Consider the following 27,934-nt stretch of genomic DNA (forward strand, 5'->3'; position numbering starts at 1 on the left):
CACACACACACACACACACACACACACACACACACGTTTGTGTTTCTATCCTTATTAGGACCGTTCATTGACTTCCATTCATTTCCAGTAATTTCTACAGCCTAACCCTGACCACCAACCCTAAGGCTAACCTCACAGGTACCTTCCTGACCCTAAAACTAACCTAAACTCAATTCATACCTTGGTCCTAAACCCAGCCCCCAGCCCAAAAATGGAGTTCCACCATATTAGGACTGGTCTTTTGTCCCCATTAGGACTAATGGTCTTAACAAGATAGGTGTATATACTGGAAACGGTCCTAAATAGGTAACAAAAACAAGTACAGAGAGAGAGAGAGACACCCCCATGCTATGTTTCTTTACCCTTGTGGGGACTTTCCATTGACTTCCATTCATTTACTYGTCATTTCTATAGCCTAACCCTGACCCCTTACTCTAAAGTTAATCACTCCGGTACCTACCTGACCCTAAATCTAGCATACACTTAATTCACACCTTGTGGGGGACTTGGCTTTGGTCCCCATAAAGAGCATTCAGCCACCGCGAGGCTGCATTTTCCTGAAAAATCGTCCCCACCAAGTAGCAAAACATGGGCCCACACACACATTTGTTTTTCTATCCTCATGGGGACTTTGCATTGACTTCCACTCATTCACTGGTCATTTCTATAGCATAACCCTGTCTCCTTACCCTAAACTTAATCCCCACTGTACATACCTGACTCTAAATGTAACCTGATCTAAACTCAATCCACACCTTGGTCTTAAACCTAACGCCTGACCCACTGATGAGGACAAAAACTCAGTCCCCATTAGGAACAGTAGGTCCTCACAAGGCTGTGTGTACCAGGAACATGGTCAAAAACTGTCCCCACCAGGTAACAAAAACACACAAACACACAAGTTTGTATTTCTATCCTTGTTATGACCATGCATTGATTTCCATTCATTTCCAGTTGTTTCTATAGCCTAAACATGGCCATTTACTCTCCTAGAAGATAACTAACCCCAACCTAAACTCAATTCACACTTAAGTCCAAAACCAAACCCCTAACTGGAAAATGGAAATCCACCTTATTAGGACTGGTCTCTGGTCGCTGCAGAGACTACTGGGCCAAGGTAGGTGTGTATACTAGAAACTGTCATAGAAAGGTAGCAGTACACACAAAGAAGCACCTTGCTGTTGCTGCACACACATTCTATATTCTCATGTTTTTTTTATGTTTTATACAATGAACTGTTTAATTTGTTAGCAATTCTTTTTTTTATTTACCCAATTTGTGTATAAGCCCAAACATTGTGCTGATTACTAAAAAGAAGAAAGTTTAAAAGGGGCACATAAACTTTTTATTTACTTTCTCTAGGTTTGATAGTATGAATATCAATTGCATATGCCAAAACCAATGCAAAAACTTCACAACAATGTTCTGTCACTTTTTTGGCCACCTTGTCTGAAAATGTTACTTTTCGTGATTGAAAAAGAATTGTAAAGAAAATGACGTTACTTTCTAAGCCACGGATAAAAGAAATCCAATCACTTATCTCCTCCTTAAACCAGTCTGTATTTTCTGTACCAAGGAAGTGGAAAGCAACATTTCTTTGCAGTTGGTTTTAGCTTTGCTTATTTATTTATAACTTCAGGAAAAAATTTGCTAATACAGCTATTTTTATTATTTTGTCTAGCATCCATATCCATATCTATACAAGAAAATTATATTTGTTATCCTCTTTGCTGCCATTTCATTGTTATTGAAGCCAAATGAAGAAAAGTCCAATTTCCTTTTACTTTTGAGTGCACCAGTAACAAAAGCCAATGGAAAATAACAATAATAATAATAATAATAAAATGTTATCAAAATTGAGCCCAAACAAGCAACAGTTTTTGATGTTGGCCCTAAAAAACCTTTACAAAAACAAAGAAAAATGGGCCCCATGATGAAAGTCTAGAGAGAAATGCATGGATAAAAGTGTTGCTTCGTGTTTGTGGTGCATCATTTTATTACCATCACCTAATCACAATGAAAAACACAGATGATTAATGCATTTGGAAAAAAAAATAATAAAGATGTTTTGCTTAAAACTGGAGCCTTTTGAGCAAAGAGGCTGTAAGCATGTTCAAAATGTAAAATACTGTATTAATTTGAGCAAAACACAGATGCTATTGAATACAAAGAAGAAGAAAGAACATTAAACATACAATGACTATCAAAAGCCAAGATAAATAACATCGTACACAGGGTGAAAGCTCACACATGCCTATTTTTTTCCATCAATTAGTTTTCATTAGAGAAAATTACAAAGTTTGAATCAGCATTGATGCTTGGTTGATGATGGTCTGTATTCCTGCTATGAGTAGATGTGTGCTAAAATTTGAACACAACAAACCCACCTGACTAATGTGTGGAACTGTTGCTGCTGAAAATGATGTGCTAATGTGATAAATGATTTTGATGGTCCAAAAATAAATCTGTTATGCAACCAAGAGCCAAATTATAGTCAAAACACACAGGCACATTATTGCACAATGTGTATCGTCAATAAGCTGTAAGGACATGGCTCATTTGGTTACTGGTTGTTCTTAAAAATTCCCAAATCTCTGAAAGTTAAACCAGAATTACACTGCAGAGGGATAACTCAAGAGTTACTTACTCTAAGTGGGCTGAATATTAAGAACACAACTTCAACACCAGAATGGTGTTTTACCTGAGTGCCTTGGCATTAAAAACCAATTACAGTGCTATCAGCTAACTGAGCCAATTTACTGCCATCAAATACAGCCACCAGTGGAGTTTTTGAAGATTTTTTCTTTCTTTTTAAATTTCTTTTTGGTCTCAAAGTATTTGACCTTTTATTATTCACGGGTTCACTGTCTATTCAAAAACAGTTTTAACATTTCTGAGCAGGCACTCCTGTGGTTTATGTAATGCATCTGCTGCTGGCAGATAGGGAAGATTTCCAATGGTGGGCCAGTGCCAAACAAAAATGCAAACCCACTATTCATTTTTTCATTAGGTCATAGGCAACTTAAAAACATATTGAAACAAATTTAGCTTTTCTGCTAAAACAGCTGAATATAGAAGATGACCTCTAACAAAAATTATATTCCACTTGTGAAAACAAATTACTTTTTAGCTGAATACAGAGTTCACATATTTTCTCCAGTTGTTTTCTAAAAGCAAAATAAAAAATCTACGTGAAAAACCTCAAATATTCACCTTAATCTCTTTTGTGCCTTGTTTCCTCTCGTCATACTTTAAGCAATCCTGACCATTTAGATGGATTTCTTTCACTGACTGTTCACTTGATTTGTTAACCTTTTCTAACCAAAGGTAATGTTTGTAAGCCGACTTGTTTCAGAGCTTTTTTCTTCTCACAAGAAAGACAGTTCATGCTCTCCATTCACGTTTTATATTTGTATTTACTTTAACAGTGTTAAAGTAGAGTGATTTTTAAGATACCAAGGAAATGCACCTGAATGTACTGCCTCACATTTATTACCCAGCCAAAGTTGCAGAATGTATTTTTTTCTTTTACATTTTTCACTCAAAGGTGACAAATACAGAGTAAGAGGCACCAAAGGCTAAAGATCCAAGGTTCACCCATGTGGTTCCACCCCACATATGAGTTAAAGTGATAAAGTCCCTGAGAACTGCAAGTTGTAGCTTTAGAGGTATTTTACGTGTTGATGTCTACATCTAGCACATGGCTTCTGAAGTAAGAATATGTTGATGTAAGATATCCAGTCTTGATGACATGATTGTGAGACGTCAAGAGCGTAATCACCATCATTAAAGTGTGTGTGTGTGGGTGGGGGACACATTTTTTAAAGGTCTTTTTTTTCTGCTTCGGCTGAAAAAAGTGGGCCACACAGATATTGGAAGTGGGGGGGACATGTCCCACCCAGTGCCTATGGCGTTTACTCCCATGTGAGACATGCTTTTTCGCGTGGACAATTCATACTGAACTCAAACTGCAGAGGATGTTCTGGGAAGCCCACCCTCTGCAGCCCACATCACACACAAACAGCAACACCACAGCAACAGCACAGTTGCCACAGTTCATGTTTATTATCATTGGAAGAATTGGAGGATAATCTGGTATTTTTGTGGTTAACCAAAGAGAAGAGATATTTTGTAAATTTGTTATGAAAAGATCACCACTGTTTCCAACAGATGGTGTGTTAACGTGTCCCTACACTGCTCGGCCGAGGAAAACTCCCTCCCGGTCAGCAAAGCCACAGAGATCTGCCCAAGATATTTACTATCACCATTGTATTTTACTATTACCATTTGTTTTTTGAACCAGGCAAATCCCAGCAAGACAAATTCTCACCTCTTATGGACTATAAACCAGGCTCCACTGACATTTAACAAAACCTTGTTATGGTGATCTACTCATATTAGATCCTCTGACACTCTGACTTCTATCTCAACATTATTGCAGAGCAGGAAATCTTGCTCTAAAGTACACCACTCAGGTGTGTCTAATAATAGTTTTCATATCACCCAACATGCCCTATAGGTGTCTCCTACAGACCAAAACTTATAAAAACATGGGTTTGCCAGCTTTGAAGCTAACATGAAGCCGCTGATGGCCATTTCTTATTGTTACATATGAGCATTTGTATATAAAATGATGTACTCCACTTTTTTATGCATACATACTTTTCATGTACATGAGGCCGTGGTGTTTGCTACCACAGATCACCATCAAGGTCTTGTGAAATCCCTGATTCAGCTTGCTTGTTAAGTACAAAATGAACTGCACACTGTTAGTCCATTTGAATTTATTGTTGCCGTTTTTTTATAGAAGCAAAAAAAAGGAAGTGTTGCTGCAAACTATTTTTATCACTGCCTCTCATCACTTCGGCTTTTAAAACCCTATTATAAATCTATTATTAAGATGATTAGATTAACATCCTGCTGTTTTGGCAGCTGAGCTATTCCTAAATCGAGAATGAGTAATTTTGCATTATATATCTTATTCTGTCAATTAGAGCAGTTACGTTTTATTAACACAGGCTCTGTTGTGTCCAGTCATCTGAGGAAACAGTTAATATGCTGAAATATTTTTGGGAAAACATGAAATAACAAACTAGCGTCATGGCATTTGACTAATCTCATCCACAAGCTAATTAACATCAAGTTAGAACTTTAAGCAGAAGTCAACATTAATTTATTCTCGTATTGTTAAATTGAAAACAAATATTTACAATTGAAACATTTGTCCGTTAGGCTGTAGGACTTAATCACCTCTAATTGTATAACTTATGATGACAGAGGCAATTATTTTGCTTAAAATAGATGCTGGTATTAATGAGTGCAATGAATATCATAAAATTTTCCTTTCAATCATTTATTTTTAGTTGCACATAATTGTCATTTTAAGGAGGTTTTTATATAACTGTGACATTTTAGATTATTGTTATTGTCAATGTTGGATATAAATACAGTACATCATCTTCAAGGATTATATGGCATCAGTGCCTGTGATTAACTATAAAATAAGCAGCATTCGATGGAGAGAAAAACCCACCGTAAATCACTTGCTTGTCACCAAGAGACTTTATGGATTCACACTCGGCAGTAAACATCTGTTACAGTTACAGCAGAGATGGGGGAACTGCAACACAGCTGGAGTTCATCTGTTGCTTACAAGAAGGGAAGTCGTGATGCTGGAAACGTCAGGAGAGTGAAATTAGTGCCCGTGCTTCGTTTTGCACCTGGCTTTTGGCTTTCTGGTACATTAGCAAAAATGTCTAAAGTGCTGCAGAGTCATCAAGAGAAATGAGCTGTTTGTTTCGGCAAAGTCATAATGCGTATGTACATTTAACTTTTCTCATTTTCAGTGTTTCCTTGCACAATCAAAGCATCTGGTTGACATTTACTAATTGCTATACAGTACTTACTTCAGCATCTGTTAAGTAAATTACCCATAATACCTGACTACATGCTCCTAGTAAACAAAATAATAAATGCTCACGCTGAACAATAAGATTCATTGATCAAAGTTCCAACAAGAGATTTTGAGAGACGTAGACTTTATAACAAATTTCATAAAGCTTCACAAACGTTATGCACACTGCCTGTGACATGACACACACTCCTGCCAAACACACTGTAGCATGTCTTTAATTTATATTTCAAAATGACAAAACAGTCAACAGGCAATTTTTTTGTGTATTTTCTTTTTTTTAAAAAAGGGGGTTCCCAATGAGTTGTTGGGTGATGAATTGATCTTTACTGACAGTGTTTACTGTGATCATAAACCAAGAAAAGCAAAATGACAAAAAAAATTCTAAATACAAATAATCAAAAGCTGAACAGTTTAAAGACATATGGAAATGAAGAACTTGATTCAGGACAAGAGAGGTTACCAGCTCTTTGGAAAGCACCTTGTTGGTGCTAATGTGCCTTTTTGGCCCATCTCTGTTGTTTTTGGTCATTTTGGTCAATGTGTTGAAAAAGTTGAGAACCAATTTTGTTTGTGGGTTGGGTTGCTGTCAACGAAGGACCCACCACAGCCATAAACACCACAACACTCACTAAAATACTTTATTTTTATGATTTTCTTAGAGACACAACACTGGTTCATCTCCTCAGTTAGGTGCTTTTATATGTATATATTTCACATGTCAAAATTATATTATTCTGGTTGTCGTGGTCCTAAGTCTTTGAACAGGAGGCTGTTGGGCCTGCTTTCATAGAGATTTTTATTTTTTCACTTACCTGAAAGACTTCTTCTTATCCAGCACCTTCAGAACTGAAAAAAAAAAACAGCATGAGAAAAAAATGTCTTTATAAACCCAGAAAGGAAATCTAGTTGCCTTCTGTTCAGAAGTACCTTTTAAAGCTTGAGGTCAAAATTATTTGGCCTAAAAAAATAAATAAAAATACCCATCCCAATGTGAATGGTTAGAAACCAGGGCTAATATTCAGAAAATGAGAGAAAAGGTAGCTAATGTCCAAAGAAAAACTTTGAGACCTTCAGGTCAAGAAACGCTTTTCATTTTGTAAGAAAATTTAGTGTTCGTTAACTGAAATCGTGACACAACCACATGAATGTTGAGTAGATTAAAATGGGAAGAAATGGACCATTCAACACCGGTTTAATGTTCTCTGTGCAGACACGAAACCAACGCTGAATGAAAACTGGAAGTCGCGGTCTATAAATACTTGGCTCTTCAGTGCCTGGTACGTCCACTACAGGCCTACGGCTGAATCGCAGACACTCTGAACAGCAATGTTTTTATAAACATTTTATTATGTGTTGTCATGATGTTTCAGGCATATATTTAAACCTATTTTAATCAAGACATAATAATATTCAAACAATAGATTAAAAGAATCAATACTTAAAAAGGAAAACTATGGAAATGGTGTAGTGCTTTTAAAATCAGTATCTAACATGACTAATAAATTTCTTCAATTTGATTTTAAAAGTTCATTTGTTTTGTTTTTTTCAGAAACAAAACAAAGAAAGGTGAGGTAGCTCAAGACTTTTAAACTGTACTCCATTATGATTTGAGCAAGATTATTTGCTATGAAAATGGAAGTTTTCAAGAATAGTTACCACTTACAACCAAAAATATTAAAATTGGACTATAAATTCCTTAGAAGTCCAATCTGGCATCAGCAGCAGCTCTCGTCCATGAGACCTTTCATGCATCTGTCCATCCATGCTCGTCTACCCTCCCCTGTTAATTAGTCAGATGGTGCTTGAGACTGCTTGCCAAGCCGTTCCCCTTTTGTCCTGTTCTGTTGCGCAGCTGAGTTTAAGGCCTTATTATTTTCTGACAAAGGAATGCTGGTGAATGGACATGAACTCAGACTCAAAGCAAATCCAACTATCCTTGTTAGTGAGATCACAGCTGTCACAGTGCATGCTGAGTCACCTGACCGACGGAGGCTAATGATGAACTAATAGCTGCTGTTAGATATTCACACAAATCTGTACACACAGAGGTGAAATATACATCTCCGCAAATGTATGCAAGTACCTGCTGGGAGATGCATAAAGCCTCACGTTCAGCCTCTCAAAGCCACACATATTTATGCAGCCGTCCACGCGCTCTCAGTGCCGACCTCAGCCGCGTACAAACTTATCCTCTTCAGCTGTGAGTCATTGACCTGACAAATGCAGTTTGTAGACATATGAGCTGTGGGATGTGTGCAGATGATATGAAGTTTGTGTTTGTGCTGTAAGACTTTGTCAACACGTCCAGTATTACAGCAGCTGTTTGCCGCTCTGTACACAGAGAGCAGTGGCAAACCTGCAGGGAGGGATTCGCCGGGGCTTGTGTGGAGCTCAGGAAACAAAATCTCAAAACCAATAAAGAGCAAATCCCTCACAAAGGCTGCCTGTTTTTAAATATATATTTGAATATTTGCTTTTATGTCTGTATCGCTGCTCATGATGCGGCTGTTGTCTTTTGAACCACTGTTCTTTCTTTTCTTTATCTTCTCTTCATTTTATTTCTGCAAAACAACCAGCAGGGGTGTCAAACTCATTTTCACCAAGGGCCACATGAGCGTTATGGTGGCTGTTGATGGGCCAGTTGTAATTAAGTTTGACTTTTCGTGTTTAATTTTGACTAAACAGGAAACATCATATTCGTCATATCATGGCTAAGGCTGACAGCAAACAATAACTGAGCTGTATGTGGTATTTTGTGTATAAAAACAGTGCTTAAAAGTGCCACCTACAATAGATGAACAATTATAGCTCACGAATACATCATCCAATCTGCACCAAAATTTGTATGTGTCATCAGTGACCACCGCTTGTGACACTGAGGTGACTAAAGACACAATGTGCCGTGATGGCCATTTTGAATTTCACTTTTGAGTTGTTTTCAGCCTTCCTAAGCCCTTTTTACAGGGTATTTGATACTTTTTGGTGGTTTTAAAGGGTTTCCTACCAATTGGATGGTTGTTTGTTGTTTTTTTTTTTTTTGTTTTTTTCAATTTTAGCTGATTTTGAAGTGTTTCTTACTGATGGGTTATTGTTTTTTTCATGAACAGTTTCTCTTATAAACACTGAAAATTACTACATGTACAACTAAATGTGAAATACATGTGATCTACAGCAGAGATAGCGTGTGCCTGCTCTGAGCTCATCCATACAGTATATTGCCCTCATCCCAAGATGTCAGTCTTGACTAATAAACCACTTAGCCTTGTTTGCTGCTTATCACAACATTAAACTCTTTAACGGAGATGGGGCTGATCTGATACCATACCAGTTGTCTTTTTCTCACTTCCCGTAGCTTAAAGAGAAAATGATGTTTTTCCCTCCTACATTGGAAGATTAAGCGATTTTATAAGCAGCCGAAAGCATTTTTTATCTGACTGAACGCAGAGGCAGGCGTGACAGGTGATGTAAGGTGATGACATCGAAAGAGCTGCAAGTTCCTTCACAGGATAAAAGACAGTGGGGATAATTCAGGATAATGAAAATGTATTTACCGGTAGCTTCAGAGGTCAAGCCGTATTCGTAATTTCCTCAAATCACAGCTGGTTGCCTTTTAAAGCCGGCCCTACTGATTTTATGGTCAGGAAGCTTGTGGTGTCAGAAGTGTTGGTCTGCCGGGTTGTTGGCATGGCGACAAATGGCAAATGTGCTTTACTTATATAAGTCCTTTTAACCTTAGAGGTTTAAAAAAAGAGAAAAAAGATAAAGCCCCAGGCCTGCTTGCTGGTTCATTTTGTTTTCTTGTTGCTTTCTGAAGGGCTGCTTGAGCCAAAAACACTTCCTGTGCCGTCTGTCTGTTTGACATAAAGGAACACCGTGTTGTAAATCGTTGCCACTCCAATTTATAACGTTCCGTCTGCGAACACGAGTGGGTAAACAGTTCAGATGGGTGGCATCTTCAGAGTCTGGTTTTCACTGCTTCGTGTCTGGTTATCTTCTTTTGCAGGCGACTCTTCAGGCACCTGTGGGGATCCTGGCACACCTGCCCACGCCAGCAGGGAAGTGGTGGGCAACTTCAAAGTGCGCAGCAAGGTGCGCTTCACCTGCGCAGTGGGGCACACGCTGTACGGCTCAGCAGAGAGGATCTGCTTCCCCAACGGCACGTGGTCGGGCAAACAGCCATTTTGCAAGCGTAAGGGGAACCCTTTATATGACATGATTTGAGTGGAAAAGAAAGGAATAACCGCACATTTTTGTCATAGATAAGAACACATTTAACTTCCTATGTTCACATTTGCTTAGTTGTATTGTTTGTTTGATGTCAAGGTTGTTTAGCTTTGCCTCAGAGATTATACATTCTGAATGAAAATATGTTCATCTATTATTTACTTTGTAAGAATGCAACTGATGATATGCAATTTAAAATATTTACGCAGTAATTTTTGAACTGCTAAATAAACTACAGAGTTGGAAGAAAGTGTTAGAGCCCAGATTTGCCAAAAGGTTGAGTGGCTTTTATTGTTGATTTATGCCGTGTTTTATGTAGGAGTGTTTTGCATCCATCTAATTCAAAAAGCCCTTGCAGTGGGCTAGGGGCTGGACCAAGATGAGACCACAACCATAAAAAATGCTTATGCCCTAAAACAGACAGTATACTGTACACCAATGTTGGGCAATATTGGCAAAAAACGTATTAAAATTTAATTGTGGCATTTAGGCAATAACAAAACGATTGATAGATGATAATTGCACTTGTGTATTTTTGAGCCTACCCTGTGTTGTAAGCTTGCCAATGTTAGCTAACTAGATTTACTAATATCACCTACACATAGTTTTTTGTACTTCCTTTCCATGATAAATGTTTGACATAGTCACCACCATCTCTGAAAGCGAAGCACTGCAGAATTTACAAGTCCCTGTATGTTTTCTCCTGGATGTTCTTTTATAAATCTATTCCTTATGATTTTCTCAGGTGAACTGTATTGCTGAAAATTTTGCAGACATCTTCTCCCAGATAACCACTGCTCACTTTCTTGGAGTGCAGCATGCGAGTGAATGGGGTGTGGGGATGTGTAACAGCAGTAACAAAAATACATAATTAGCAATGAGTTACACTTAGATTTGAATTGTCCACTTGTATATTGCCCAATTTATTTGTCAACATTTTTGCTTGAAAGCAAAAATGATGACAAATTGGACAATATTCCAGAAATTTAGTGATATTTCGAGACAGAAACCACCAAAATGTGGTCTTCAGACTGACGTTGAGTAACACTGCAATGGGGACCTTCACTTGTGACATCACGCATATCCCTTATATACATTGTTTGCACTCTCTCAAATGATTATTCAGACATTTTGTTAATATCATAGCAAATAAAGACCTTCCGGAAGTGAATTTCGACACATTTGGCCCCAGGAATCTCAGGAAAGCTTAATTGAAAGGTTAACTGGAGGGACAAGGTCTTTTACAAACTTTGAAATCAAGTTGAATTGTTAAAAGGGTTGGTGTTTTTACAGATGTTTTATAGCTTAGCTTAGCTACATTTATCTTGTGTGTCTGTTTTTATCTCAAGTAACTTCTTATGCATTGTTTAAAGAAATGGTGAGGTTTAAAATTTGAGAATATTACCCTATGCGACTGACACAGTAGAACGCTGTATGAGGCTAACATGAATGCTACGAGTAAGTTAGCAGTAGGCTACATTAAACAACAATATAAGTTTTTTTTTGTACCTGTTTATCAACCGGAAGTTCAAGAATAGGGTACAGGTGGTCTTGTGTTGGTTTTTAACCTCCGATAAAAGTTTTGGAGCAGATGTAAAGTCCGTGGTTGCACTTTTTTCCAGTTAGGTTCAGCTCGTCCCATATCTGGAATCCAGCTGTTAGCCTGTATCTTATGTTGGGAACAGTGACAAAAAAATACTTCTCCCATGTAGATGGCTGTATCCTGAGTCACTGTTACAAGTACTGTAGAATAATGTTCTGCGGTCCTTTCTGGTGGAGTTTCATGCTAGTTTTTCAAATTTATTAACGTTTAAAGACAGCTAAACCAGTGCTGCATACAAGAGTTTGAACACAAACCAGTGGAAAGCAGATATAGTCACGTGAGTAACGTTCTAAAAATAGCCTGAGTGGAGGTCCCCATTCACTGTCATTAGTTTCAAACGTTGTTGCATCAACAAATAAATTGGTAAAATAAAAAAATGAATAAAACCTAAGTGATTGCAGAACAATTCAACAAATTTTCAAATCCACAGGTTAACAATGAGAATCTCCTAAATAATATTTTATGGGGTAATTATTGCGAGACCCCACTCATGGCCCCACCTCAAGGCTGTCTGCAGCCAGGCTTTATGCCATGGGTCCAACTCTTCCTGTGGAATCAGAGGGCACAGCAACTACCTCTTGAACTGGAATAAAAAAACAAGAATCCATTTTTGAAACTCTATTCCAACAAATGCAAAAAAGAGCAAAAAAAAAAAACAGAAGTGATAGTAACTGTTAAACTGAGCCTTTTTTTTACAAAAGAGGACATGGCTCTTGCTCTTTGTAAAATTCTATATTTGTAATGTTTTTTTAAACGTCATGCGGCACTGATGAATGCGCTTGTTTTATTACGTCTAAAAAAGGGTTTCCAAAAATAAAAAAATAAAAAGGATGATAAGACAGCATCAAAAGATTTTATACCAAACTCTGCATCAACTGTGGCTTATAAAATTTTCAAATAGTACCCAGATCCAGTATAAACACACAAACACTGTCTGCAACATATTGGCTGCATTCTAGCACATACACAAAAGATTTTCAAAAAATCACAAACACAGTCCTTCACCAGATGGATAAACATCTCTTTGCTGCAGTCTGGTATTTTCTGCCAGCACATGGTACTGTGACTATCTTTCAGAGAGCAACCGGAAAATTCATTAATTCCAGGCACCTAAAACCACTTTTTTTCCTTTTTTTTTTTTTTTTTTGAATTGTGGTAAATGAATCATTGTGGATTTTTGAAGATATCAGCCCACTGAAGGCCAGCTCCACATCTTGCATAAATTACCCCCCAAGGGTCAACCGGATATTGAGGCAAATGTTTGACTGCTTCTTCTCTCCTCTACTTACTGTTCGCCAGCTTGGAACCGTGCCAGTGTCGTTTTTAATATAACAGGCCAATTCTCAGTTCCTCTGAACCTCTCTGCAGTGTATCTGCCTTTTTATTGCATCTCCCTTGTTTCTTGTCTTCATTCTCTCTCTTTCTATGCTGCTCCTTTGATTTCTCTTTGCTTTAATCCTGCCGTCGATCTGTCTCTTCGTCCCCTATCCACTTCTCCATCTATCCCTCTCTGTTTTATACCGTAGTCGCTGCTCAGCCTTTCCCTCCCATTCTTTTTCTTACCCCACATCTCTCCGCCTCAGGCTTTTTATCCCTCTATCTCCCAGCTGAAATCCTGATTTAAAGATTGTTTTAACCATCTTTCCAACTCAGGAGGGAGCAGGCCAGAATTCACTGGAGCCTGAATGAGTTTCATTGCTGCCTGTCTGTGATTTAAAGCCCCATATAGTGTTAAAGCTTATCCATCCATTATTCACAGCCTTTTACAATTTACAGATAACAGTCACTGTGAATATTCGGCTTAATAACCAGCTCACATGGCCATCAAGGTCTCGTTTTGTGCCATCACGGCTGTCTTCAATTATTGAGAAGGGGATCTGAAAAGATTGCCATGCTTGATTGTTGATAAAATCACACGGGAGACACATGCGTTGTCGTATGCTTGCGAGTGCAGTCTGAGCATCCGGTCTGATGCGATACACGATGTTCCTGAGTAATGTCTTCACACCCCGAGACGTTTGTGAGGGTTCATACCAGGTAAATGAGAAATCACCACCACGCTAACAGCACGTGTGTCTCCTACAAGACTCACTATTCCACATTTTCCAGGCAATTAGATGATTGAGAGAGCAGATCAGGTTTGTAATTAGACGTGATTTGGAGGAAAAGACAGACTTGTGAAACAAACTCGTCTCTTCTCAGCTCTTCGGGGATACATTTTGGAAGATTTGTTCAGAAAAAGATTAAATTAATACCTTCATCAAGACCCAGTTTTTTTTACTTTTCTGCACTGTTTGTTTTAAGAAAGATTACACATCTAAGTTTAGGTTATCATTTAACTAAAAAAGTTAAGTAGGTGCTCTGGATGGTTTCTAGAATAACTTGAACTTTTTTTTACCTGGATTGTTAAAATGCATCTGGACACTTATCATTTTACTGATACCCGAGTGTTTGCCGACCAGAGGCGTTAATTATCCCCAAAATGCTGTTTGGTTTTGTAGGCAGAGATAAATACCAAAAACAGTACTGTTGGATAAATTGTTTATCAAGAAACTTGACACAAGGAATGACGAACAAGCAACAGATCAGGTTACTGAGCTCAATATACAGTACTTGCAGCAAGGAGTTCATGTACAGACAACATACAATCTCATACAATGTCAGCAGTATGAACTGACTCTTTGTACAGCTATTGAGCTTTTAAAAGGTCTTCTACAAGAGAGTTAAGTGTGACCTCCTGTACTAGCATCTAAAGATGACACTCAAGACAAAGATTGTTTGAGGACTGTTGTCTGCTAATCTCACCTGTGTGTCATAAATGCAACAGCTCTTTGCAAACTAAGTAAACAGTTTAGGAAGTCAAAAGATTCATAGCTGTGCCATCACTCTTGCAACATTTCTGAGCAAAACATCTAATAAGACATTTCTCTACTCATTCTAAAGGTCATGGCAACAGTTAATATAGAGATTAAAACAATTACAAGTCAGCAAAAGTCTAAGTTAATGAACAAACACGTCAACGGCATTATAGCTTTTATAACTACATGAACCATAAAGTTTTGGATTACAATTTCGCCAGTGATTACAAAACTTTAAAATGAGAAAACAACACTTTATTAAGTGATGACTCGTCATTATTGCAGAGGAATTTTGCCCACCACTGCTGCTCATTTGTTTTTGTTTTTTTTTTTTGTTTTTTTTTATAAAGCTGTGATGCCATATCGATTATCGGTTCTTTCCTGGTTTGGCTCAAAGCTTCTCTGAAAGAAACTGCACTGTCACATGAAAACTGCAAACTTCCTCTACAAGCCTGTGTGGTCTCTCAGCCTTTTACTGACTCCTCCAGCTGAGCAGTAATCAGACTGAGATGAGAAACCACATGGATTTATGAGATCAGAAGCAAAACAGCTGTTATTTTAATAATGAATATTAACACACACACACACACACACACACACACACTCATGCACACACACACGCACACACACACGAACACAATATGAGAGGAACGGGCAGTTTCATCGCAGTTCAATCACCTTGAGATGCTCCGATGTAGTCTTGCAGCCAACCTCTGGGGAGGGGTAACTAACCCATCAGATGGTGAATCACTGATATAGAAAAATCCATTACTGTTTTACACCTCTGACCTTCACACCCTGTCTCCTCCTCCCCCCTCCACATGTATTGCAGCGGTGCAGTGTGGGAATCCAGGTACCCCTGCTCACGGACGCATTTCCCGCGTGGACGGCACAGCTTTCTCCCACTCCATCGTGTATTCTTGCACGGAGGGATATTTCCTCACGGGGTCGCCTACACGCCAGTGTCTAGCGAATGGGACCTGGTCGGGCGCAGCTCCAAATTGTACAAGTGAGTTTCGCCCGCACAAATACACGGCAGAAGGGTGAGGAGAAGAGGCCACTCAGATTCGCAGTGTTTACTTTGTACAAGGCAGAAAAAATCCAATTCTTTGTGTGACGTTAGTGTATTTTTAGCATACTAAACCAGAACAGCTACTGTTCCTCTTTGTGTGATGCTGAACAATGAAACTGAACATGAGCTGATAAACCGTTTTCTTTTTTTTTTTTTAATGTTGCTCCCATTTCTTCCAAAATGAAGCTTTCTGAGTAATCAATTGTAGCAAAAAAAAAAAGGTAAAAATATAAATCCTTGAAATCTCTCTTACTGCAAAGCGTCTAAACTGGCAGCCTTTATTGTCTTGATCTCAGCAAATGAGTCTGTCAGTAATTAAAAACGATGCCAGTCTATATTTAATTTGCACCAGAATGACTATCAAAGAAAATTACACATTGTTCCTTTCTGAAAATTACCATATTCATTTTTTTTGCTTCCTATTCCTTTAGCTTATTATTGTATTACAGGAAAAGATAAATGGTATGGGCATAATTTTCAATTCTGAAGTAAAATAGGTCTCTAGAGGGATATTCACAGGAAAGTAGGGGGAAGGAAAAAACGATTGAAAATTGGATTGAATAGTAATGGTCAAATGTGCAGAAATCCAGAAAAGCTCTCTTCCCTTTCCCCTCCCTCCCCCTTTACTTTAAAAGCTGCTCATCCCCAAACGTATTCTCCTATCTACTTTTCACATTAAAGTTTACTGGTCATCTCAGGGACATCAACACTTAAAATGCTGGGATTGGCTCATTGTGCCTTCATTAGGGAGGCAATCATTTTCACGGTTCATGGGAAATCGATCATGTAGCGTAGCAGATCAAAGTCACAAAACACTTTCAAGGAGAAAGACAAAAGTTTTTTTTTTCTCTTTCGAACTCTTGCTGTTTGAGAAATGAATTTTATGGAGCATGTTAAGGAATTAGCAAATTAGCTGAAGTGCATGAAAAAGTGACTTACTCAGTAAACTGAAGTAAAGCCATGAAGCCCTTAATGTGATAAATGGTAAATATAGATTTTTCTGCAAGACTATTTGTCTTATAATGGACTGTAGCTGTGATTTATGTCTACTGTTTTTCAGAGTCATCACTCTATTGGGGTAGACTGATATGAAAGATACAACTACTGGAAAACTTCAGATTATATCTAATAGACTTGCTGGGTACTAGATATAATCCAGATTGTTCCTATTCTTTATATTTCATTTTTTGCATTCTACATAAATTCAAAAGTTAAAAAAAAAACATAAATATTACAGATCATGTTCCATGATTGAGCTCAAAGTGCTTTGACAATGAGGTTAAAACAAGAGAAAACAGTACAGAATTCTTTTTTGAATTTCTAACCTCAAAGAACAGGTCAAACATTTTGAAGTTACCTTTTGTTGAAAGATTATGAAAAAGTATTTTATTGTAGAAAGCTCTTTGAACGGCCTCTAAATTGCTATAGTTTGCATGAGTAGTAATTAGAAACCTTTACATCACATATTTTATTACACAATTATTTATACAAACTTCTATGGTTGCTTGCGAGTAGAAATAGCAGCAGCAACAAGCTGTAGCACTTCTGGTGACATCAATTCATTTTACTCCAACTTGGACAAGTTATAACCAGGGGTGGAGCCAGAGGGGTGGCCAGGGTGGCAAGAAGTGCCACCCTTGCACCTGATTGGCCACCCCAGGAGTCACCCCCAAATGACGGACAAGCGGGGGTGGGGATCGCATCAAGATGGAATTAATATAAAGGCTACAATTAGACCACACCAAATTTCAGCTCAATACTTATAACAATTTTGCTGAATTGAGGCCATTTAAATTTAGCTTTGATGGACATCGTGAATTCTTTTATTTGATTTTAAAATCTGCTAGGCATCGCTCTCAGGTACCAGCACATTAAATTACAGCTTAGTATCTCTAAGAGCGCTCCATTTGAAATCAGATTTGGTTTATTTAATCTGTGTATTTAATGGCTGAATTATAATCCTTTGCAAAATTAGCATTAGAAAGTGTCTTAAATTGGGACTAGCCTTCATTCTTGGCAACACCACAACAAAGCAGTTCACTTGTTCAGCTCTTAAAATGTTGAATTATAACCATTTAAACTTAGCTGTGGTGGCCAGTTTAAATTTCAAACCAGTGTAGATTTTTTTAAATCCCTGTGCCCCACTAATTAACACCTTGGCCACCCCTGTCCCACCCCTAGCAAAAATGTCTAACTCCACCTCTGGTTGTTATTTAATCAATTCTGTCAGAAATAAATTCTGTTTCGTTGAACTAATGCTGCTCAAAGAGCTATCTACATCAGGAACAATATTCATTGGTTTTCACCTCCCTACAATATCCCATTTTGAAAGTTTTTTCCTATTAATTGTTCATAAATTAATCTTTTTTCCCCCAAATGGCGAATTTTCTTAAGAACAAGTCTGTTCTGAATGGAAAATGCTGTAATGTTAAACTTGAAAAAATATGTTTGTGCCTTTTCTACATTGTGCTGACTTGAATTATTCCCATTTCAAAATAGAAAAGCAGATATAAACGTTTACATTTACATAGACACAGTTTTCTCTTTTTGATTCTTCCCTGCCTCTCCTTTTCCACTTTCTCATGAGACGGGTGTGTTTGATATCTGCTGAAAGTGTTTGGAGCTGTCTTTTATTCAAGCCAGCTGTTTCTAGCTTAGAGACATATTTAAATTATGATAATGTGTCATTTTGATTCAGAATGGAAACAAACAGCCATTTAACAGTAAAAAAAACACACAAACTTACTCCCATAAATACACCAAGTGTAAGGGTAGAAATATCTACTTCCAGTTTGTGACAGTTATTCTGATAAATGTTGGTGATAGATGATCGCCTGTCTGTATGCAGATTCTCACTTTACTTCAAAATATAGTCTGTCATTTTCTGAGTTTGAGGTGCACAGTGGCACTTTCTTTTTTCTGACTTTTGCACAACCAAACTGGTGAAATTATCAGTGTCTTCTAAAAGCACATGCATTTTATTACCAGATAAAGCTGATAATAATGTTCCTTTAAATGATATAGAATGAACAGTTTATTTCTTTATTTTTTTATGAATAAAGGCTTGGATTCATAGAGTTTTAACTAGTAAGGTTAAACTAACTTGAACTAGGCTTAACTAGCTTCATGCTATGTTGCTTGGAACAAAATAAACATGAAGCTGTCTTCCAGAGCAGGCTGATAAAATGGTGTGGACAGTTCTGTGAACGATTTTAAAATATGTTAATTTATCAACGAAAATGCAGTTGAGGATTGTAAATAAATAAAACCTTTTGGTAATTTATTCAACATATTTTCATATGTTTGATGCTTATCAGAATTCACACCCTAACTATTTCTATAAATAATTTTGGTTTACAGCATGTGTTATAAGACAAAAATGATAATTTAAATTAAATTAAATATGGGCAATGGTTGTCATATTTTATTTGTTTTTAATGAAATGAATAAATGAATTAAACTAAACTATATATATTTTTCTTTTTATGTATGTCTGTGATGTTTGTCACTATTTAAGACAGTGCAGGAAAAGTAGCTAAGGCTCGACTCAGTAAATTTGTGTTATGGGTTGAAAACTTTGTAATCACCTAAGACTCTATTGGGGTAGTTTGTGTGAGTATGAGTACTTGTAAAGATGCTAGTACCAGGCCCGATACTAATACTAGTAATTGTATTGGGACATCACTAATCCAGATGGATGGATGGATGGATGGATGGATGGATGGATGGATGGATGGATGGATGGATGGATGTTATTCCATCAGAATTGTTGAAATTCTTGCTAGAAATGGCTCAGACACCGGAAGTGTTACAGCTAGCTGCCACCGCAGCTATTAGTGATTAAAAAAATGCAAAAGAATTTCATATATTTGACCATGTAACGTGTAACTGATGAGCATGTAAATGTGTTTAAGATAGATGTATGAATCATTATGAACTATTTTATGAACTTTGAATGTGGGCGGCATGACTGCTCAGTGGTTAGCACCGACGCCCCACAACAAGAAGGTCATCGGTTCGATCCCCGGTTCGGACCTGGGGTCTTTCTGTGCGGAGTTTGCATGTTCTCCTCATGCTTGCGTGGGTTTTCTCCAGGTACTCTGGTTTCCCCCACCCTCCAAAAGATGTACAATAGGTTCCTTTTAGACCCAGGCCGCCCTTGAAAAAGAGATCTGAGATCTCAATGGGACTTGCCTGGTAAAATAACGGTAAATAAAGAAATAAATAACATTCTAAGATTAACATTGTTTTTAAAACGTTAACAGTCCTCATTGGTCTTGGTCCCACTCTGACTAGCCATTTGCTTGTTGGTCCACTCAGAATTAACCTTTATTTCTCCAAATTGGGGATGACCAATCGATGAACAACAGGCAAAAGCTTTTTTTGATTTTTGATCACCTTTCTCAAGAACTCTTTTCCAAATATCTTTTCTAGCACTTCAAATGTTTTTTTTTTTGTAATTTTTTATTATTATTATTGGGATAGTGAAGACTGATGATGTACCTTGCATTAATGTTCGAACTACCCCAGTTAAAAGTTTGAGTCGAAGGTTTAATGTGAAGAAATGTTTACATGACTGAAAATTGTGTTGGCACAGCGCCAGTGCCACTCGTTGCATTTTTGCATTTATTAGTAAATCTGAATTATAGTAATCTTCTCATTTTGTACCACAGCTTTCAGGAGCTTGGTCTGGAATTGTGTTTCCTTCTTGGGCAGAAAGCAGAGATTAAACCAAGCAACAGATTCTAAACAAGTAGCTATTACTTTCTGCTTGGCTAGGTAGCACTTTGTGCGAGTGTGCAAATATCCTCATGTGTGAGATGACAGCCCAAGAAAGTAGTTTACTACCCACAATGCCTGTGCAGTCAAAAGAAAATCAGATATGGCTGACAGGTTAGTTTCAGTGTGCACTGCAGGCATATTATAAATGACTGCGTCTCAAGCATCAAATAATTGCCATTTGCACAGCCATTTATTCTTCTGACACATATTACATGATGCTGTGTGGAGAAACCTTTCTGGAGGTTTTAATATGGGATTGATCCAAGTGAACAAAAAGACGCACAACAAATAGCATTACAGTACATTTCAGGCGAGCATCAAGGCTGCTGATTTTCTGCTGTTACTTGACATAAAATCAGTGTTTGTGAGGGGAAAACTAATATGTGTATTTATTTGATTCATTATTGGCTCAAGCAAGAATTCCACTTTCATTCACCCAAGACTGCATTTAGGATTTATCTTTACCAAGTAAATCCTTTTTTGGACACCAATTTGGTCCCACGCAGCAATAAACAAACACAAGTGTTGAAGTGGTTGGCAGCGAGTGAGAATCAACAAATTGATTTACAGTAGCAGCGTTTAGCTGAGGCATATGCGTCATGCTGGCTCCTTACACGAAGGTGAACGAGTCAGACTAGATGTTCTAATTAGTTTGCATAAATCGTGGCGTGTGAAATTAATGCAAGGACTATGAAAAATCAAGTGAGAGACTGGCAACCATAACTGAATCAGAGATGGCACCGGGTGAGGACCTGACAACGGAGTCGGCCAGCACTCAACCATCTGTTTATTTTGAAGAAAATTAGCCATGAGAAGCGGCCAAGAGCAGGCGTGGGGAAAATATTATCAAAGTAATTATTTCAATTAGGTCCTCCATTTTAATTAGACAAAAAAAATTATTAACATTTTAAATTGTGGACATGAAAACCCCACGGTAATTGTTTCTATAACAATAACAGCAGTACAGATGTCTCTTTCATATAATTCAGACTGTAGATGTAAATATGTTGATCAGGTCTTTTGTTAAAAGCTAGTGTGGTTGTTGTTAATTCATGTACTGCACTTTATATATAAAAGTGAATACCTTTGAAATAATTTGAATTGCCACTTGAGAGGCAGCCAAGTACACTGACAATTTGTTGTTGTTTTTTTTAATTAAGAAAACCCATTCCTACAAATCTTTAATTTATTATTGGAATGTTTTAACTTTCAGCTTTGATTAAAAAAAGTTAACATCCAAAAATGAAGAAACCAGTTTGGACTGACAGCTACTCATAATGTAAATGTAGATGTAAAGCTGATTTTGTAACTTCATTAGCAATCTTTCAGCCTGGCCCTTGCCTTCCTACGCAGCTCCGCTCAATTCTAGTTTCCCTTCWCTGCTCCGTCTGGGATTTCTCCCATGGACAAGGATTTCTTTGGGAGCATTTTATTTGGGCCAATCAAAGAACAGAACGTCGATTTTCTGCACAGTGTCTGCTTGTAGTTTATTTTACCTGGGCCAATCAACAAACAGAAGGCGGAGTTTTGAACTTTGTTGATTTTCTGCACAGTGTCTGCTTGTAGTTTATTTTACCTGGGCCAATCAGCAAACAGAAGGAGGAGTTTTGAACGACGTCGATTTTCTGAGCAGTGTCTGCTAGTTAGTTTAGCATACGGCAGTGGAGGAAGTGAATGAAGCCAGTCCGTGTTGATAAGACATTCAAATAAATTATATTTGTCTGACAAAGCAGCAGCTCTCATTTACAGTCATCTTGTTCGGCTCGGTACTTCTCTCCTCTCAGAAGAGTTGTTGACAGCACACGTGATTTCCGGTTAGCTTCTCAGCTTAGCCTCCTTCACAGTGGAGCTGGCACGCACACATTGCAACCAACCGATCCAATCGTTTTAAACTTCAGCAGAGGCCACGCCTCCAGCAAGAATCACTTCTCTATAGCCAAGAGTCCAGACCCTCATATGAAGCCAAGCGAAGGACAATTTAACAGGCTAGCAATCTTTCACAGTTTTTATTTTTTTCTATTTTTTTTTACTTTATTTATTAACCTTTATTTAACTATGCAAATCCCATTAATATTACAGATTTCTTTTGCATTTCTTTTTGTTTTGCTTTTTTTATTCTGTGGGTGAAATTGGAGTGTCTGGAGAAAACCCATAAACATGAGGAGAACATGCAAACTCCACACAGAAAGACCCCTGGACTGACACGGGTATAGAACCCAAGGCTTTCTTGCCGCGAGGCAACAGTTCTAAACATAGTCTTCGTACTTTTTGGGCCTTTTTTTATTTCAATAACAGTTATTGAAAAACAACAAAACAGATGTTTATTCTATTTTCATTTTATACTTCAAAAAACAAGAAAACTGTCTTTTTTATTTTCCTCAAACCAAACATTTAACCCTGTTCTCAAGGCAACTTGACACTGTCCAGTGTGGAACCTGCTGGGTCTTACAGTTCCTCTCCATGGTCCTCTTGGAGAAAGGTTTAATGTGCTAAATGCACCAGAAGCTCCAGGAAACAATTTGAATCATCAGTGACACCTGTGAAATGTGAAACTAGTTAGCTAGGGTTTTATAATTGTGGCTGCCCGGTTAGCTTGTTATCAAGTAAAACATGCTTATTCATCACATTATCAAATGTTTTAAGGAGGAGCTAGAGAAACAGTTAAAAAAAGAAATTAGCACTAAATATTTTGTAAAAATACAATGAAATGTAAAACTAGTTAGATTTTATTTATTTACAGGCAGCTGCCTGTTATTAAAGTTATTTATAGATCCATCTTAAATAGTCTGATAATGACTGTGTTAAACTTCCAGTTTGAGAAAAATAAAAAGATGGGCCGTGTTCCAATTTTTCAAGTATAAAATTAAAATAGAATTGCCAACCACTTTTCAATTTTCAATATCTTTTTAAATGAAAACTGAATCACCAAAAAGTACACAGACCCTTTGCTTTTACTGTAGGTGTGTTTTATTTCTTCATCTTTCTGTTTGTTTTCTTCATATAAAATTTGGTCTCTGCTGGGTTAAGACATAGATATAACCTGTACAAACAACTTTCACTTATATACATAAAACAGTGCTTTTCATTCAATTTTATTACCTTTTTTAACCCTTTTGACTTAATTTGTTTGATTTATAAACTTAACAATAAAAGTCCTCCCAGGGCACTGTGCAAGATCGCAACAAGTCCAAATCATATCAAATTAGTACAAGCTAATTTAATTCAGTCTAAAATAGATCCAGTTTCAAGTCAGATTACACTAAATTCTATCCAATAATAAAACAGTCAGATTCAATATATTACAAATGACAAATCAGTACAAAGTTGTCAGTTTTGGAAAACCAGAATATTGCACTGAGTTATCACTTTGACACAGTCCCTCATTGTGAGCATTCACAGGGTTGTGACTGACAATGCAGAAGGACGACCCACTTTAATAGGAAGAGCCAGAAACGAGCTCCGAATGCATTTTCTGTTGTTGTTAATGGATTTGTTGTGGTTTTGTAATTTGCAGCTAATTAGCATTAGCCAGCACAAAAATGACTGTAACTCAGTCAAACTTGTGTTGAGCTAAAACTCACCGTGGTGGTAGCTGAAAGTCATTTCAACATTATTTACCATAAAAACAGTATATTTATTTATTTAATATGTATTTAATTTCAGTCATTTTCATTTTTGGTCACTTCAGCATTATGATGGATCAAGTTAATTGTTAGAACTCTTTGTAAAATCTGCTTACAAGAAGATGATCTTAACATCATACCATTTATAAGTAGTAATTTAGAGTAATGATAATATATTGCGAGTCTAACATGTCTATCCAACATGTGCACTTTATGTATAAAAGGGTAAATTACCTTAAAGTTTTAATAAAAAAAAAAAATCCTCAAGTAATTTTTGAGCCAGGTTCCACACAGGTCTGTTCACTCTTGTACAGCGGCTAAATGATAACTTGTCAGTGACCATAAAGGCAACATTGCAATATTTCTTACAGTACAGTAAGTAGAGACAGCAGTGAATAGGTTGAATCAATTTACAGCTGCTCTAAATCAGTTTTAACCTTGCAAGTGACAGACAGCAGGGGAGCAATTAGCAAGTACTAATCATTGCTGCACAATTACCTCCTATTTATTGATGATCTTTCAGTCCTGAGTTTCTTGTACAAAGTTTAGCCTTTCACTGCAGTAACAATGTATTCTCATGGTGAAGAATAGTATGTATAAGTGCAGTTAGATCTTGTCAATGTTATTTATTTATTTATTTATTTATTTATTTATTTATTTATTTATTTATTTATTTATTAGATTTTTTAACAAATTCTCTTTGACAAATATTTAGTCGGAAATGCTGTACCATCACATTTTCTAATAGCTTTTATTCCAAAATATCAAGTGTAATATTTTTGAAAAAATAAATAAAACAGTGGCGCAATGAAGAAGTCTTCACAGTTTAACTTAAAATTTTCAGGAAAAAGGCTTGCTTTACACGTTGCTCATTACTCTCTCCTCATGACACAAAGGAAGATTTATTTCCGTCAGCCACTTTACTGAGAAATGGCTTTCATTTTGTCTTCAATTTTTTTCATGGTGCAGCTCGTGTTTTATTCATTTCACATTATCCAACCTGTTTTTGGATGTAAGGTCTGCTTCTTTCCACTACCGGTTACAGTGATCACCTGCGGTGAGCCTGGGATTCCAGCTAATGGACTCAGATTTGGCGATGATGTCACCGTGGGCCAGAATGTGACGTTCATATGCCAACCAGGGTATGTGATGGTTGGAGGAGAAAACGCAGTGGGTAGGACCTGCACCAACAATGGAACCTGGAGTGGAGCCATTCCAATATGCCAAGGTAAGCATCCACAAAACACACATTGTACTCTGTGCTATACTCATGTTGGAGTTTTCCACTAGTGCCACTTAGTGTAGTTTCGGTACGGTTTGGTACGGTTCACAGCCATTTCCATTAGGCCAGATCCATGGAACCGGCACATTTTTTTAGTACCTACTTCACTGTGGTTCCAACCGGCCCCAGCTGACACCAAAATGTGACGTCAGAAATGTTCGTCACTGATTGGCTAAATTTTTGCAAATGTTTCAAATTTCAGAAGTTATTCATCAAATGTATTTCCAGCTCTCATTTTGCCCATTAACTTTTTTTCAAAATGCCTAAAAACCACCTCCACCAACCGCCCAAAACACCAACTGGAACCGGACTAGAACATCAGTGGAAAACCATCCGGTCCGAACTGTACAGACCCGTACCTACACCGACCGTTCTGACACTACACCATGGAAAAGGGGCGGCGAAGCAGGGGCTGTCTTTCAAACAACTACTCAAAGCAGGAGTTTGTAGACATAATTCCACCTCTTCATCAATACATTATTGTTGTATCACTGATCATAGACTAAAGCTCCATCTTCACCAGATAGTTTTTAAAACATTTTGAATGCTTTCCAAAATGGAAACATTTGAATTTGTCTCTTGTGGAACCTATGGACTGAAAAAGCCGAGCATTGTAAATAAAAGTGTTGATGCCCCTAATGTGCACTACCATATACACTTTCTACTCAAGAAAGCAAAACAATGGGTTTTTTTTACTCTTGGTTTAACTTTATCCTGATTCTATCACATTTTGTTTTAATTCCTTAATGAAATGGATAATAACTGAGAACAATTATATTCCCCACAAAGCAAAATGACAAACACGTTTAAAAGAACATTTTACCCAAGAAAATATGTAAAAACATATAGTTTTAATAATGTGAATTTTCTCATCTCCTATAGTGGCACAGCAATGGTATATCAGTGTTTTGCTATAATCACCTGAAAAAAAACAAAAACTTAAGTTAAAAAAATCCTGGGTGTTAAATCTGTTTTACATACTGTAAAAATATAAAAATGTTTAAAAACAAATGGCAATAAAAACAAATCTAGTTTTCTGATTTAACCTTTATTTTACCAGGCAAAACATTAAGAATAACTTCTTATTTACAATGTCAGCCTGGCGGGTGCCAGAGACACTCATAGGAAGAGGCTGTGTGAATTGGGAGAAACAAAACATCAAGCACACAACAAATCCAAGTCACATAGAGAATATATCAGATAAAAATATAACATACAATATATAAAAACAAAAGATACAGCATAAAAGACATGGTGCAAAATGTACCCAGTATCATAAAACATAATGCCTAGCATTGACAAATCAGTGATAGTAGATAAAGCTCATGTAAAGCTGGTTTAAACTGACCTATAGGTACAAGTAACTGTAGTTTCAGATAATTTTGAAAGTTATTCCATGTGGAAGGGGCAGCGTAGCTAAAGGCATTTTTCCCAAATTTTGTCCTGATCCTATCTATATAAAATCTAAATCTATCTTGTGTTTGGACAATTCACCTCCAAGCTCAAAACACAAAAGGATTGTGGTCTAAATTAAAAGCACATGAATAAAAAACCCATGCAAACGCAAAAAAAAAAAAATAAAAATAAAAATAAAAACCTAACAAAGCAATTTCCTATTTAGAAATAATAAATTGTGAGATATAAAAATACCAAAGGTTGATGAATGTGTTAGAGCCATTGATAAGACTTTACTGCCAGAAACCTAACTAAATCATACTAAAATAAACACTTTTTTCACTAGAGATAAAATGAACCAGAGACGAAAGTAAAGCAATAAATCTAAAATGAAGTAAGAAATTCAGAGACTACAGAAAGCACAATTAAAATAATAAGAGATGAAGTAAATCTGACTAAAATGCTCATATGCAGACCTTCCTGCTTGAATTTGTAATTAAAAGTGGTAAAAAAAATAGCTATGTGCCCTGCAGCTATTTGTCACACACAAAAACATTAATGAGACATCAGTTTCTGTGCCGCTCCAATGAGAGTAATGGTCTAAGCCTGCCCACTTGTTTAAAAAAAAAACTTTGGCTCTGCTGCTGAAAACAGTCAACCTTGATAGCCATCAGCCTCTGATATAATAACCTTGGCACACCAGCACAACGTCACGTAAAATAAAAAGCGCATACTTACTCCCGGAGATCTGATGAGATTAGCAGGAAAGGTGACAAAGGACTTCCTGTGTGGTTTGGTGGCGACACCGTTCACTTAACCCAAGTTCTGCTGACACCTCAGTAACGTCTGCACTACAGGAAGACTTACACTCAGCAGAATACTCTGGATATAAATCAAAACTTGGAGAAAATATACAACTATAAAAATCTAGATTTTCTAAAAAGTTGTTTGTCTCAGTACATGATGAATATATGCCTATATGTGTATGTAAAATATGAATTTCTCTAAGTTTACTTAAAAAAACTCTTCCTCTCTATAACTCTGTGTACATTTTACTTTTAATATAAACTCCAACAAAGGACTTTGTAGTTGTACGCCCATCAACGATACATCAGTGCATGATTTATGATCCTTGAGCTGAGGCATAGATTAGCATTTCTGCTGCTGACACCATAAAGTAA

The 27,934-nt window shown here is 37.1% G+C and overlaps 1 protein-coding gene across 1 annotated transcript in view; it reads left to right on the top strand.

The window, feature by feature from the left end:
- Positions 1 to 27,934, top strand: part of LOC106514228 (CUB and sushi domain-containing protein 3) — a gene marked incomplete in the record, with an annotated part of 356,940 nt that overhangs the window by 277,547 nt on the left and 51,459 nt on the right. Inside the window, 3 exon segments of the mRNA XM_014003387.1 lie at positions 9,918 to 10,103; positions 15,432 to 15,608; positions 25,122 to 25,304. Of these exon segments, the coding sequence (XP_013858841.1) occupies positions 9,918 to 10,103; positions 15,432 to 15,608; positions 25,122 to 25,304 (546 nt within the window).

Source organism: Austrofundulus limnaeus, unplaced genomic scaffold, assembly GCF_001266775.1.
Source record: "Austrofundulus limnaeus strain Quisiro unplaced genomic scaffold, Austrofundulus_limnaeus-1.0 Scaffold18, whole genome shotgun sequence".
Classification (NCBI taxonomy): domain Eukaryota; kingdom Metazoa; phylum Chordata; class Actinopteri; order Cyprinodontiformes; family Rivulidae; genus Austrofundulus; species Austrofundulus limnaeus.